The sequence below is a fragment of the Psittacula echo genome, assembly GCF_963264785.1.
Source record: "Psittacula echo genome assembly, chromosome: 5".
NCBI lineage: Eukaryota > Metazoa > Chordata > Aves > Psittaciformes > Psittacidae > Psittacula > Psittacula echo.
Genome location: NC_137739.1, coordinates 50,343,078 through 50,358,713, shown reverse-complemented (window position 1 = coordinate 50,358,713; position 15,636 = coordinate 50,343,078). Strand labels below are relative to the sequence as shown.

General features: G+C 37.8%; 1 protein-coding gene across 3 annotated transcripts; it reads right to left on the bottom strand.

Moving 5' to 3' along the window:
• Positions 1 to 134: 134 nt before the first annotated feature.
• SRP54 (signal recognition particle 54) lies at positions 135 to 15,617 on the bottom strand. 3 transcript variants are annotated; one of them, XM_080617345.1, is made up of 16 exons: positions 15,346 to 15,617; positions 11,831 to 11,939; positions 10,274 to 10,365; positions 9,645 to 9,729; positions 8,600 to 8,704; positions 7,176 to 7,242; positions 7,033 to 7,090; positions 6,187 to 6,337; positions 5,207 to 5,355; positions 3,748 to 3,848; positions 3,547 to 3,633; positions 3,146 to 3,219; positions 2,794 to 2,902; positions 1,821 to 1,991; positions 1,236 to 1,331; positions 135 to 575 (listed from the first exon to the last, which is right to left on the bottom strand). In XM_080617345.1, exons 2-16 carry the CDS (start codon positions 11,906 to 11,908, stop codon positions 484 to 486), a joined length of 1,515 nt encoding a protein of 504 aa, XP_080473471.1. In that variant the 5' UTR covers positions 11,909 to 11,939; positions 15,346 to 15,617; the 3' UTR covers positions 135 to 483. The 3 variants fall into 3 exon arrangements, with proteins under 3 accessions (XP_080473471.1, XP_080473472.1, XP_080473473.1); XM_080617346.1 differs by lacking the exon at positions 15,346 to 15,617 and adding an exon at positions 15,105 to 15,327; XM_080617347.1 differs by lacking the exon at positions 1,821 to 1,991.
• Between the last annotated feature and the right edge of the window lie 19 nt (positions 15,618 to 15,636).

Genomic DNA, 15,636 nt, shown 5'->3' with positions numbered 1-15,636 from the left:
TATCAATGCCAAATACGAGTTAAAACAGTCATTGCAGACAACTCAAAGAAAGGAAATCATACAACTACATACTGATAAAGCACAGTTATGAAAACTGGAGAAACAGGCCATTCCCTTGTTTATAACCACTTAAATTTTATTTTACAGTATATTTGTGACATTTTATGTTACTATAACCAAAGATCAGGGTTGTTTAGAAATATAATGGCTGCCATTTGATGTAAACAATTAAAAAGTCTCTAAATATTAAAATTTTACATAATGATTTTGTTCTATTAAATTTAATTACTCTTTGTGCCATCAGTTATTAGTGGAGAGGAACTAATTTAAGCAAAAATAGTTTTCAGAAATTAGATGTAGAAACTGAGAAGCCTGAATAAGATTTCAAAAGACTACTCCCCTAATCACTGTAGAAAGGAAGAAAGCAAATTCTTTCACTGAAGTTGCCATGAAGAGTCAAAGTCCATTTTTATTAAGGCTTCTTTACATATTATTGAATCCCATCATGCCTTTCATATTCCCAGCAGCACCTTGTTGGAATTGTCTCATCATTGACTGCAGTCCTGCCATGCCACCTGGTAAGTGAGAACATGGATGTGTTAATTAACTCTGAAGCACAGCTATCTTGCTTGAGGCCTCATCACAGTGAATACACACTATTTCAATAATATACAAATGCAAAAGCCCAAGACTGAAGGTAGGTTTCAGTGCAGTGGCTATTGAAAATGGACAATTGAGTAATTACAGGAAGGTCTGCAAAACACCAGGCTTGAAGGAGGTTTTAAGATGACCTGTGTATTAAGATCTAGACAAAAGAAAAAACCTTGAAGTAGTGACCATTATCAATTAGTAAAGTTCCAGAATGGAGTCTTTCAATAAAGATACTCCTGTCAAATTTAGGCATTTAAGGCAAAGACTACAAAAGAAGGGAAGTTTAGGAATAGATGTGCTTTAGCACAGTCATGCTTACAGTCACCACTTTACTACTTCGGACACCCCTCCAACTGATCATTTTGAGAGCCAAATCCCAGTGAAGAGACTAGATTAAGTACTGGTAAGTGCAAAGCATTCACAACATCGGGACTAAGTTTTATGATTTTTGTCAGGAAACCTAGGAATACTTAATACTGATACTAAATGCATGCTTTGTCACATCACCTTCCTCACTTCTTTATTTCAAATGCTCCACTGTAATTGGTAGACCTCTCCTGAAGCTGTAAAAAGCCAACACGTACCCATATGATGAAGAACTCTTGGATCCATCATCTTTGCCATCTGTTGATTCAGTTTGGCCAGCTGAGATGGGTTTACATTCTTTGACATATCACCACCTAAAATAATACAAAAGAAGCAATTGTAAGAAAGTGGATTAACATATGGGGCTAAAAATAAATCAGACTTCTACCTCCTAATTCTCAACTCAAATCCATTTAAATCCATGATCAAAAGTTACTGTATCAGGCACTTAAAAATATTTTAATGATCAACAGTCCCTGCACCCCACATAACAGACTGAAGTGTCAGTAGTGTAGTAGTAATGAAGTCTACATTGATGAAGCCAAAAATACAGTAATTTTCACCACTAAGTTATACATTAGTGTCGTGAAGAACAGTGCAGCTCTCACCAGTTACATAAAAAGAACTTTCAAACATCATGAAAATAATCAAGCTACAGCTCACTTTGTCCTCTCTCAACACCTGATTGACATTTTCACATTTCCTCTGTGTTCATACATCACATAACCTCCCCACTGAGTTACCAACTGTTGTTTGGGGGTTTTGTTTGTTTGTTTTGGGTTGTTGTTGTGGGGTTTTTTTACCTTTGAAAAGCCCTTTGATGCCTCCCATCTTTTTCACCATCTGTGCAAACTTAGTGTATTGAGTTAACAGCTCCTGAACATCTCTGGTAGAAACACCTGAACCTCTTGCTACTCTTTGGATTCTTCCTGGCTGCTTACTGAAAACTTTGGCACCATCTGTACTGTCAAGTTCTGCAATTACAGTGTGGGAAGAAAAATCCATTCAGTTACTGACATTAAAATCTATTACAGCTGGTAGCAAACTGGTTCTCATTATTGTTGAGAACTTAAGTTTTGAGACAGGGATCAAAAACCTTGGTTTAGAAGTGACAATGCAGAATTTAACATAGATAATTGAGATGTAATATTCTAAGTAGTAGTATAAAAACATTGTTATGTTTGTATTTTAATCACCATGGCAGCAAAAATCACCTGAATAAATTATGCTTTCAGCATACTTGGTCTTAAAACATATTAATGGGTTTAGCACAAAGATAATAGCATACTTCTGCAAGAGTTATGAATGGATTAGGAACACCACATTGAATTCCAGACATGAGGCTATGTTACCAAGTAAATTTGAGGGTGTGTAGGAAGAAACAGAGCAATGACAGATTAAAGATGAATGTAGCTTTTAAATTTGGAAGTATAGCATTAACAATTCAAGAAGCACAGCTATAGGATAAAAAATAAAAGTATATTCATTTCCAATAATTACCCTACAATAATCTCCAAATACTTCAAAATCCCACCTGTTCTACACAGATAAAGCAGCAATAGGCAATTGTCAAGGTATCTCTAAATATTTAGACTTATTCAGAAAGTTTGAGACATGTACTCTTCGCCATTTCTAAGAGTGATAAATGCTCTTTGTCATTTTCTGTCACTGTAGATGCTGCCTTACGTCCAACTTGTTTCCAAAAAGATCTCTGTAAATAAGCTTGTTTAACAATGGAGAGAAAAAAAAAAAAATAGTGGGTGAAGTTTGTTTTACCTTGGTCGTTCATACTGTCCATTATAGTCATCAGTTTCTTTAGCCTTGCCATTGATTCCTGTTCATTGCCTTTACTCATAAAGTCAGTTCCAAAACCAGGGATCATACCCTTGTTTCAAAAATGGAAAACAAATACTGTGTCAGAAGAGGCAGACCTAATTTCAGTTAAGCAGCCAGAAATATGGACAGCAAGCTTTAGTTCAGTAGTTATGTATCGCAGTAAGCAAATAATTTCACATTCCTGAAAAAGCACAGACTCTTAACATTAGTTTCAATGAAAAGGTTTAAGTTTACAGCAAAGTTTGTCAAATAGAAATGAAAATCTGATAAAAATATTTTGGGGATAACTAACCAAGATCTGACTGAATGGTCCCATTTTCATGATGTTTTGGAATTGTTCATACATATCTCTTAACGTAAATTGACCTAAAGAGCAACAACAAAAGGATTAGCATTTTGGCCTTGCTGTCTTTTCTCAGTTATTCTTTATATTCACAAGGTAAATACTATACTGCATAGATAAATCAACCTCTTCACTATTACCATGGCTAAACTGTTTTAGATGGCACACACTTAAGCATTAAACTAATTATTCTGCAGTCTGACAGACTTATCACTCAAAAACCAACACACTACGTACGTGAAACAAATTACTTGTCTACAGATTAATTCAATGGTCTACATCTCTGAGACAACTTGCCATAATTAGGTTATGGTAATACACCCACAATTCAGTCCTTGGGAATGACTTACCATGTTTGAGCTTTTCTATGAGTGCTTCATTATCATCCAACTTTAACTCATTTACTTTATCTATCAATCCTTCAATATCACCCATACCTGGAAAAGAAACAACCCAGCTCTGAAGTTAGCATTAAAAGAAAGTGACGCTTCAACTTCTATTATCCAATTCAAAGTAAGTGTCTTTTAAGTACAGCTGTACATAGTACATACCTAGAAGTTTGCTGATGAAAGGCTGTGTTTTAAAGGGCTCAAAGTCATCTATGTGTTCGCCAGTTCCAATAAAAATAATAGGACTCTTTGTGGCAGCAACTCTGCAGTAAAATATATTTTATGAAATGGCCTCTCAAAACCCACCCATCTTTTGTACCACCCATTAACATAATCAGCTAGGCATCAACACAGTGCATCCTCTCTCCTCAACTGTTCATCCCACTCCTCAAACTATTAATACAAACACATCCAGCATTTAGGATGGGTAGCTGGGAGAAGCTGACAAGATGTTTCTCTAGTTTGCACTCTGTAAAATACAAACTCTGCTTTGAAAATACCAACAGATATAGTCTTCATGTTATCCTAGTGTTCTCCTTGCTAGCATTGCAAGGACAGATGAGACAGGCATTGATTACTTTTTCTTCAAGGTACCTCCTGCAACAGACAGCAATCTTGTTTCCAACTCAGGAAAAAAAGCTTAGACATAAGAAAAGGAAGAACTTTTTCACCAATCAATCATTAGCGCTAGCTTTTACATTAATTCAGCTTCCAGTCTACAGAATGTATAAAACAAACACAGCAGACTTCACACATACAAGCACATGACAACTGGAACAAGCTTTTGGTATTTTTTGGTGTTTGTTTTTTTTTTTTTTTTTGCTATAAATAACAGCAAAATAGGTATGACAGTTCATGAACTCTAACACTTAAGATCAAAGTCAGACAGCAGCTTAGTAAGTCATTAAACTTGACTGCTTTGACAAATCATCTCAACTGCATACAAGCTATATCATTGAAGCACAGCTGAAGATAAGTCTGACACGCCATCATATAAGGCTGAAGATAAAACGTTAACATTTTCTAGTCAATTGAGTTTGTCAAGATACAGCACAAGGGAAATCCAACAAGAATGTTATTCAGGAAAGTATGAATGAATACTAATTTTTTATCAAATTGCTGGACACCGGCAATCCAGAAGTTTGATTTGCATAACAGTTTTAAGGCCATTAGATATGACTAGCTAGAGTTTTTCCCCTTTTGGAAAAAAAATCTTGGGCATTAAATGAGAAGCAAAATTTTCAAGTAAGTCGTATCTATTAAGCCCAAATCTATGTTTTTGTAAAAAAAAAAAAAAAAAAAGAAAAATCCTAATAGGCAAGACACAGTAAATACAACTGCTTGATGGTGTTTTCAGAAGACGCAAGTCTGACACATTACAATACACACTACTGTATTGGAAGTACATCAGAAGATGTGATACTGACTGATGTTAAATAGTCCATGGGTGATCTTATCCACCAGAAGTAGGATAAGAACATAACTGCTACTTACTTAAATCTTAGATTCTGTGCAGTGTGACAGTGACACTTTCATAGGCAAGCTTTTTTGAGACACTAACATATTTCATGGTTGTCCATGCATGGCCAGGTGCTGGACACAACTGTAACACAATACTTACGCACTGAGAGCTCCACCTCCTTTTGCATGTCCATCAAGCTTAGTAACAATAACAGAAGCTACATCTACTTTATCTTTGAAAGCTTTAGCTTGAGCTTCACAAGCTTGGCCAATGGAAGCATCCATCACGTAAACAATGTTATCTGGTTGCTAGGAGAAATAAGAGATACATAAAGTAATCATTTCTTTCTTGCTTAAACAGTGTTCATGCATTATGTTCAATAGCAGAACTAACTGCAATAAGAGCATGTAAGGGCTATGCAGTTTGAAACAAAAGGACAACTGTTTTACAAACAGTATTGTCTAGCAAACATTTGAAAACTGATGCTGTATTACTATGACTTATCTACAACACAAAATATTACAATTTTATAGGTTTACAGTGATTACTTATGTTTTGAGTGATTTTAGCTAATATCTGAGCCAATAAGCTATTTAGGATCTATGAGCAATTAATGGCTAACAATGTCTTCCCTTGGCTTTTACATTAAGAGCTTTAGGAAATCCATTCCTCTGAAAACAAGTTAGCTATTAGCAGCAGTTGTGTGGGAACCATCATACTGTCATGCAAGACCACAGAATCAAATAGTCAGACTTGGAAAACCCATACAAGAAAAACACCAGCTTCATTTACATATCAAAGCTGTTGAAAGTTATCCAATCATCTTCTTTGTTTCAGGGCAATTATTTGTGACAATCACAGAAAATTCAGTACACATAGCTACAGGAAGCCAGATCAGACTGGTGCTTTTATCTAGTTTCTCAATATAAAAAGATCCTGAAAAGGAGAAGTTAAAGCAGGAATGGCAGTCTAGTTACATGCAAGCATCCTCTTGAATTAAAGATAGAAGAATTAAAGCTGAATTAAAGCACTGATGATCCAGCCCTGGTTTAACCACACAGAACATTAGGAGATAAACATAAATTAATTGTAGTCAAATTACTATAACAGAAGTTACTGTATTTCTTGAAACTACTCACTATGGCATTAGCAACTTGTAACATCTCTTCAAACAAAGAGTCTTCCTGTTTGTGACGTCCACTTGTATCAACAATGATTATTTCAAAGTTTTCATTTTTAAATTTCTCAACACCTTCTGAGGCAATAATTACAGGATCCATTTCTGTATAACTGACCACAAAGAAAAACAAAGGAAACAAGAAGAAGAATAAATAACAAATCAGCAAAGAGTTACCAAAGAAACTAATTCAGACTTTCACCACCTGACTATAAACTGGTTAACGATCTGGATTTCAACAGTGACTTTCACGTCAAGCAAAAAATTGATTTAAAATACGTCTAAGTCATTTGCCCTTACTATTCAGTAAAGTGAAGCACAAAGGACTGCCTGTCTCCCCTGCTGAAAACCACACTAAGCAGCCCGTCTCTGGCCCTTCTCTGAAGTAAGATTTAACTGAGCACCTGGACAGTACACTTCCAATGAAGCTTCTTGCTTTATAAAAGCTATTTTAGATTCACTGCTGCCCCTACTTGACAATAAAAATTAAGGGTCCAAAAATCATATCCTTTGATCTATAACAGTACTTCCTGAAAATCTGTCTGGTAAAGACCTATAAACTGCCACTCACTGAGAGAACATTCAAGGGAATTATGCCCAGATGCCTGATCTCTTAAAACTATCCTTACCTTCTACTACTGGCAGACAGTACACTGGATTAAGCAGAATTTTCACCTGATCAGAGCAAGTATTATAAAATCTACGTAATTACGCAACACTGAATGGGGCCTCATGAGAGATGTTCAGTAAGGAACAATACATCGTTGGAATTGAATTGTTCTCTGAACTGATTCTGAAAGATGCTTACCTCCCGTAAAAGGGAATTCTTGCTTTTGTGGCGTTCTGCTTTAACTGGTCGAAAGCACCTGTAAGACAGGTATAGTCAAGGGGCTGTTAAAAAAAAAATAATCTGTAAGTATTAAAGAACTACATCATTAAAGACTGTATTACCTGCTCTGTAGGTGTCTGCACATATCAAACAAGTCTTCCAACCTTTCCTCTGATAGAAGTATGCTAACTGTGAAAAGAAATCCAAAACAAGTAGTTACACTAAAATCCCATGAGAAAGCATGACACTGGGTAACAACTTACAAGCCACTGAAGTACACTCAGAGAAAAAAAAAAAAAAAAGAAAATCAAGCCAGCTTTCCTGTAACTGAGACTACTTAGTAACACTGTATAAGTACCCAATGTTAGCACCTTTGTTGTTTAGAAAAGTATGTTACACAAATAATTATTAAAGGGAAGATGAAAACAACTGCTTGCCTCTGCTCCTGATTCCAGTTTCCTGAGCTAGGAATGACTACAAATAATTCCAGTTCCCATTTTACTAACTCCTGGATTCTGCTTACTGTTAATACTGTAGACAGAACTAGCTTTTAGAAACTACCTCTTGTAGTAGCTATTCTCATACTAAAGCTAAAACACAGCACTGTACCAGCTACTAGGAAGAAAATTAACTCTATCCCAGTCAAAAACAGGACACTACCCAAACCAGTAAGTACTTCAATATTAAGTACTGTAATGGCTACAACTTGTACAGCTCTTTGTTTCTGTACTTCCAGAGGAGCAAAGATATTTCCATTTCAAGGACATGTTTTAAAGGATTTAAGGGAATCCTTACTTTCTTGTAAAAGTCAGCTTCACTGGTACAATGTACATTCACAGAATATCTGGTTGACCAAAGACAGACTTCCAAAACACAGTTTGCCTACAGAAGCACTAGAAGAGACTTATGAAATCAGAACAGTGGTATATTTGGAACAGCCTTTGTGTGAATCTCAGAAGCAGATGACTGAAAAAAGCAACAAAGATGCATTTTTTCCACAGGATATTTTTTCCTCCCAACAAGTATCATAAACAGGTTAAACACTGAATCAGAGCATTCTAGCATTCTTTTTTTAGCCTTAAAAAACCAAATCCAAATCTTCTCAATGAGTTTGGGGCTGGAAGAGGTTTCACAATCACCCACTCATACTTAACTGAGATATCTAACACAGACGCCAGCTCCCACTGGTCTCCCAAAACAGGTAATGGAATGAGATCAGTTCCATTCATAATACCAGTCTTAAACCCAGAAAGAATGGAATTTCTTGTCCATAAACAGTACTGTTTCATCAAGAGTTTAGTTTAAAAAGAAATCTTGATAAAAGTTCTACAAACCATAAATTGCCCCACAATATTATTACTTTGAACATTCTTCTCATCTCAGAAGACCCCCTGCAAAAATATTTCTACACTTTAATCAGTACTTTCCTAACAGAAGCAGCACTGATCACAAGCAAATCATGCCAACGTAGGTCAATCACCACCACCTTCCCCAAGAAGCAAAAAACATTAAAAAAAGACATGCAAAGATTCACAGTGCAAGTTACCTTTGAACAGGTTGTTGTTTTACCACTTCCTTGCAAACCAACAAACATTATAATATTCTGTTTTCCTTTGGTAGGTGTCCACGCTTTGACTCCAGGATCTACAAGCTAAAGAATAATGTATATTGCAGAACTGAACTTCAGAAGCACAGAACAGTGTCACAGTCATGCTAGGTGCCTGGTTTTATATTCAGTGCAGCAAACCAACTTATGCATAGTCTAGTCTTTTTTTGGCTTAGATGCTTGCTGATTTACAGTGACAAGCAACAGTCTGTGCAAGATATCTAAAAATACATAGAGTTCTGCATAATAATTCTGTAACAGTAACAGTGTTAATTTATTTGTAATATCAAGCACCAAAGTCAGGGTGGCCTGTATACATGGCACAAGTATAACAGACAACACAGAAACATGACCTCAATCCCACCATCACTGCTCAAGATGGACCTCTTCTGGTGAAAATCCTACAGTAAAGAAGACTTCTTAGGGTTACTGCCTCACTTCTCCAAAAGTAGAAGGTACATACATTCCAGAGAACTATCATATGGGTGGGCACAGACTACAGAAGAACAAAAGACTATACTGTTAACTGGAAAAAGGAAAGAATACTGATACCCAGGTACTGATTTGACCCTGCAGGCAGATTAAAGAAAAATGCTGCTATGACTGCTGGGTTGTTAATTAACACTTTTTCAAAGGATTATAAGTAGTTTGAGCAAATCTTTATTAGGGTAGCAAAAGTGTGTTTCTGGGACAACCAAAGACATTTCAGAAGCTAACAGTACTTTACCTTTATTTTGTCTTTAAATTTCAATTGAAGATTAAGAACAGCTGAACTTGAAGCTAAAATTGAAGTTAGTCAGATTGATGCCCAGGAAGTAGCTTCAATCAGAAGAATATTGCTGTTTGCAATAGTAAGAAGCCTTACAACAAGAAACATAACTGCAGGTACCACTCAACAACCTTAACTCTTGGCCTGCTACTGTACTGATTCTACAGCCTAGGCTGTACAAGAGAAGTGACATAATACAGAGTTTTGAAGTCCTACCTTAACAAGTTCCTTAAAGACAGCATGCTGAATCATTTTTCTTTTGTTAAGACCAGATGCCATTTCTTCCAGATCAATTGCAGACCTGAGTTTAGGAAAATCATGAAACAGTAGCATAACTTACATCATCACTTTAACCTAGGCATAACTCTGATTTGCCTTGAGTTTTCAGACAGAACATATTTAAGAAGGCATGCACTTGAGATATTACTTTTATATGCAGGACAAAAAAAGGCTTCTAAAATACTTGGATCTTTCAGACTTGCATCTACTTGAATTACATGTCTGATAACAGCCAAGTAACAGTACTGGTCTTATACAAATCTACTTATATCCAGCACAGAACATGTGAAGATGAGGTGTCTAGGAAGTAACAAAGAACTTGTTTATCATACCATTCAACTGATAACAGGAACATTATTTTGAAACAAGCGTAACAACAATAACTGGCTAAACTTCATGAAGATTCTTTGCAGGAAACTGTCTAGACATTTAGTTTAAACTGTATTTTCCTGTTAAACTTTGTGTGTCTAAGAAAACCATACAAAGTTAGAAGTTATTCTTCTGTAACCCTGAATTACAGCTTTTACAAACATTAGAAGTTTAAGCATTTTTATTAGTTTACTTACTTGACATTTTCTCTGAGTTGTTTCACAAGTTTAATATTAACATCAGCTTCTAGTAATGCTGTACATACTTCTTTTAACATAGCATTTAAAACCTTTAAAGTATAAAAGAAAAATGGTTTTACAATACACAGTATTAGTCCAAAATAAGATGTATTTACCATATAACCAAGGCTTTTACAAATTAAATGCATGCAGTCTTATCATACTGACTGCCAAAAAGAAAAAAGTCTATGCATCTGTTCCTATGCAAATCCAATTTAAACTTCAAAGCGTAATATGGGAAAAGAAGGGTCCTCAATTTGTAATATGCACACCGTAACAAAGTAACACAGAACACTTCCTATTGCATTTAGGACAGCAGCAGCTTGCATGCTAGCAAGTCTTCCTAAACTTCCCTGTAGGTACTCCTTCGAGTCAACAGTAACAAAAAGCTACAAAAAGAATCTCTTAACACAATCTGTAAATAAAAATATCCCTTAAAGCAAAAATGGACACACTGTCATCTGCATTCTCAGAAACTGGACTGCTGCTCTGGGGTGTATCTTTTAGGCAAGTAAGTGCCTCAGTTAGGAACCCAATTTAGTGGTTTTCAAAGTGAAAAGTCATGAACAGAAGATTTTTTTTTTCCAAAAGTAACACCTGCACAAATGGTTTCATTTGCACGGTTTGAGCTCTTGCAGGAGAAAAGTTTCTACTGCTGAGAACAAAAAAAAATATTGGCCTATGTCGGATTCAGTTAAGGATTTGTTGTCTCCCAGCTTGAGATTTGTTAAAAATCTTTCTTCTGTGCACAAGCTCCAACCCTATAACCCTTGATAAGCCTACTTTCTAGTTACTTTAAGCCACCTGTCTGCCTACTCGAAAAGAGTTTCTAACTATTTACTCAGAGGCCATTCTAAACCATCACATCAATTAGTTTCCATCCTGCTTTTCAGTACATATAACAGAAAATACTTATTTATAATTTCAAATCCTAAATTTAAAAGAAGGAAAAAAAAAAAAAAAACCAAAACAAAACCAACAGACTATTCCAAGACAAACAGCTTCCTCAGCCACATACTGTATTGGCTTGAATATAAAGACAGCAAAAAAACATAATCCTCACATTTAAGACAGCAAAGTTCATACTGAAAGCTATTTGTTCTTCTTACACTTCAGCTTCCCACAGCCATCTCCGTAGTCCAGCTGCACACACATGCATAAATAAGAGCACTCTATATAGTCTCACAGCCTATCTTCTACCCAACCTTAGGCACATTTTGCCTCCTTCAGTGTTACCTCCTCAGAATGCTAATCTCCCTAAGTACAGCCACCATGCTCAAGGACCTTTTGACCACGGGACTCACTGTGCCTGAGGTGATTATAGATGTCTATATCTGGTTCTAAGTTTTGGCAGTAATATCAGGGGGTTAAAACCTCTAGCTAAAACTTCTACCTGAGAGAAAAGAGCCTCAAGATAACATCAACCTACTTCAAGCTTCTCATAAGCCTTTGAGAACTTCTTCTCAGAACTTCTCTTTCTAAATGTTAGTGCCAGCACACATGCATACTACATACCTCTTCATTGATAATCGTAGCATTGCTCAGTGAGCGTAATGCTGAAGTTATTTTTCTTCCAAGATCTGCTAGAACCATTTTGGAAGCTTCGAGTACAACTTAGTAGAATCTGAAAAACAATTAAAAATTAAATTTAAACCTAGTTGAAGCTATGCCTTCACAAAGTAATTATTCCAGTAGCTTTTGGGTTAAGAAACCTGCTTTCCACTCTAGAAAGCACACAGGTTTTACTTTTTTTCAAGTTATTTTTAGGAAATACTGGCCTGAAGCTAATTTTAGGCTATCCTGAAGGCCTACTTGAAAATAGAGACTCCATACTGCCATTAGGAAGCATTTCACTGTCTGGAATATTTGTGCATCGAGTTCACTATGAAAAAAATAGTCCAGTCAGAGTTCCAGAAAGAGTGCTAACTGCTTTTTATCTTATCAGCAATATGCTACAGGACAGAATAAAACCAACCAGAATAGCTTAGAAGCTCTGCATCCTACAAAATAGTTTGCTAGCAAAATTGAACATTAATTACCGGTTTTACTTTATCTACCTTACATTAAATCAAATTGGATTTCCCATTCTAGTAACCCCTCAAACATAATCCAATTTTAATAAGCAAAATTCACATTGTATTTTTTAATGTTTGGGGGAGGAGGAAGGTTGTTGTTTTGTTTTCTTAAATCAATCTATTTTTGCTTACTACAGACACAAATTTACATATAAATCTAAAGCATACCACAACTTGTACTTAAGGAACCATAAAGAGTTAATTTCTGAAGGGTATGCATAGTTTAGTCAATATGCTAAGCCACTCTACCTCCTATACAAGGTGGCAAGTTATTCAGGAGAACACATGGCAGAAACAGCAACATAGAATTCTGAAAAGGGCAAACCAAGATTTGTCTAATGAGCAAAAAAAGTTGCAACATCATTGTTACTGCTGAAATAGAGAATTTCAGACACTTCTTGTTTATCTTCCAATTTCACAGGGTTTTTTCCTCATACCCAGCTCAAACTACTGCCTTGCTGATAGCTGAATTCAGAACCACACATTTGAATTCCTCCATCGAGAATGGAAGGCAAATTTTCCAATGATGAGAGCCCCTCTAATCAAAGTAGCTGAGAGTTTTTCAGATTTTGGTGAATTTTCCCTCTCCCTCTAGAGGACTAAATGGACAAGAGAGGCTGGTCTATTTAGTAAACTTAAGAATACATCATTAACTACACTTGTATTTTATTTGAGAGTGCTTCAACCTAGGTAAAATAGAAAGAAGCTCATTATACACACACATCAAGATTCACCAGCTGCACAGGCCCCAAAAAAGCAGAGCTTATGATATGTTTACAAATAAGTACAAAGATATATTCCGAAGTATACAAAATAAATCACATGCATAAGCCAACCTCCTGACTGCTTTGCCTAATTGAGAGTTAATATTGTTATGAAGTTGGCAGTTTAAGAAAGAAAACCAAGAAACACAACTGCCAGTCCAACCCCTCTGATATTGAGGCCACAACCCAGAACAAAACCTCCAGAAGTTTCAAGATAAATACATTCAAAGTACAGGCCTCAGGTGTAGCAAGTGATGCAAATAAATATATGCACAGATTTTAGATTAAATATACATTAAATGAACAAGCAATTCCAAAGTGACATATACTACCATGCCATCTTGATATTTCATTTAAAAATTTGTCTATGCTTCCTAAGGAACTCTGTAAAATATTTGCAGATCAGTATGCCAACAGATATGGATATGCAGCTTCTTCCTTTGCTGGAAAAGGACTTCTAAATGACATCTAAGGCAGGAAAATTCCAAGTTTTCCTTAGAAAACACATAAGTCACATTCTTGCAAAATAGTTCTGAAAAAAGCATTATTGTCAATATGATCTACCAAAGAGTGCCAGGAAAGCAGATGTTCAAAATGTTTTTCAAGCTTGTTTCCCAGGACAATCACAGTAATTGTAAAAAACCCCTTCAAAACAAAGAAATAATAAAACTTTTAAAAGCAGTATTCCATCTCAGAAAGATCTGAGCTGCTAAAACTGCAGCCATGGACAACACTTAACTAGAACACTTGGATATAAGAGCTTAGAAATTTGACAGCATGACCATAATACAGCAGCCGGGTGAACACTCAATATTTAAAATTAGTTTCCAGAGCTCTATGGGTCTCCAAATACAAAAAATTAATTACGTCCTAATAAGTAAATGTTTAACTCCAAAAGTTTCTTCCAACAGCCTTACAGTAAGAATAATACAAACGGTATACTAAGGGATGAGTTTAAACATTTTACTATCAGCTCTAGCACATTAAGGATTTATAAGCCATCAGAATTACTAAGGAATGCCAGCTACAGAAATTAACACAACTTTTAACACACAGTCCATCCAAGATGAAAAGACACATAAGCTGTGTTAGCAGGTAGCCAACTTGGTTTGGCAGGTGCCCAGACAGGCACTAACAGTGACTGCACTGCAGAATGAGTATAGGCTGCGTTCAGAGCATCTGCAGTTCTGGAAAAGCTTTTTAGCTTTGATGCAGCACTCCATAAACTCACTGTACAGGTCTGAACCTGCCAGCGCCCCACAGTAAAACAACCAGGCTGCATCAAGCAGGCCTCGTGCTGAGGAAGGCCGTGAGTGCTATACAGACTGAGCCGCCTTAAGCAGAAGCAGCCTGGGCACCTCGGCACTGAGCTCCCAGGTTCCACTGCAGAGTGCAAGGCCTCTCCACTTGCCGCTGAAAAGCGGCATTTCAGGAATCAAGGGGCAGCAGAAATAGTGGGGGCTTTACTAAGCCATAACAAAATAGCAGTAAAAATTCCCAAGAGACAGACCACCTACCCCTGCCTATCCATTTAGTATAAAACTCAAACCAAAAGTCGTCCAGCTCAACTAGCAGGACTCTTCAATGCATGGAATTTTTAAGATAACAGCTTTAGCAGATAACAACTGTTTTAAGGATAACAAGCAAAAGGAACACTTACAGTCTGTACGATAAAGTTATACTAAATACATACATGGGTTAAAACCCACTGTACAACAAAAGCTGATTCACAGGTGTGAATAGGTTGAGCTGCTGCAGCGGCACTCAGCCCCAACATACTAGCTTCCACCTTCTGAAGTTACCCGAGGAGAAGCAGGAAAGCAGCCCCAAAACCGCAGCAGGGACTGGCCATCCTGCTTATGGCCCTACACCCTTGTTTTCAAGGAAAAGCCAAAACTGGCGAAGGGACAGCCCCGCTAGATGCCCGGCCTCAGCCTCTTCCCCGCGCACCCAGAGCTTGCGACCGCCAACGGCCGCGTACGGGGCCGGGCCAGCCCTGTTCCAGCGACGGCCTGGGAAGGTGCAGTAGCCCAACAGCAGCCAGGGCAGCGCGGTCCGGCAGCTACCCAGAAGGCCAGAGGGCAGCGCTGCCGTCCGCTCCTCACCGCCAGCAGGGCGTGGGTGCCCGCCCTACCCGCCGCAGGATCGCCGCCGGGGTTGGGTCGCGGTCCCGCTTCGCGCTAGCACTGACCGGGAGCAGGGCGCGGGGCCCAGTCGAGCCGCCGCGGCGCAGCCGCCCAACGCTCTGCACCCGCCACTGGCAACCACGACACAGCAGCTGCCACCGCTACCCGTTGGCCGGCGAAACGTCACCACTCGTCCTCTCCCCGCTGGCCACGGCTCGCTTCCGCTTCCGGGGCGCACGCGTCCTCTCGCTCGTTAAGGTCCTCCCAGAAAGACTCACAAAGGAGCCGCACAACGCCCCTCGGAACCGCGGCGCGCCAGCTTAAGGACAGGGCTTCCCCGGGGGCGCGCGCACCAA

What these genes read in the sequence shown, in the direction of transcription:
- SRP54 (XM_080617345.1), bottom strand. Translation starts at nt 11,908, where the DNA reads ATGGTTCTAGCAGATCTTGGAAGAAAAATAACTTCAGCATTACGCTCA. An exon ending in TCTTTAAGGAACTTGTTAAG is followed by an intron (nt 8,705 to 9,644) that starts GTAGGACTTCAA and finishes ATTATTCTTTAG; the next exon opens with CTTGTAGATCCTGGAGTCAA. An exon ending in GACCATTCAGTCAGATCTTG is followed by an intron (nt 2,903 to 3,145) that starts GTTAGTTATCCC and finishes TTTTGAAACAAG; the next exon opens with GGTATGATCCCTGGTTTTGG.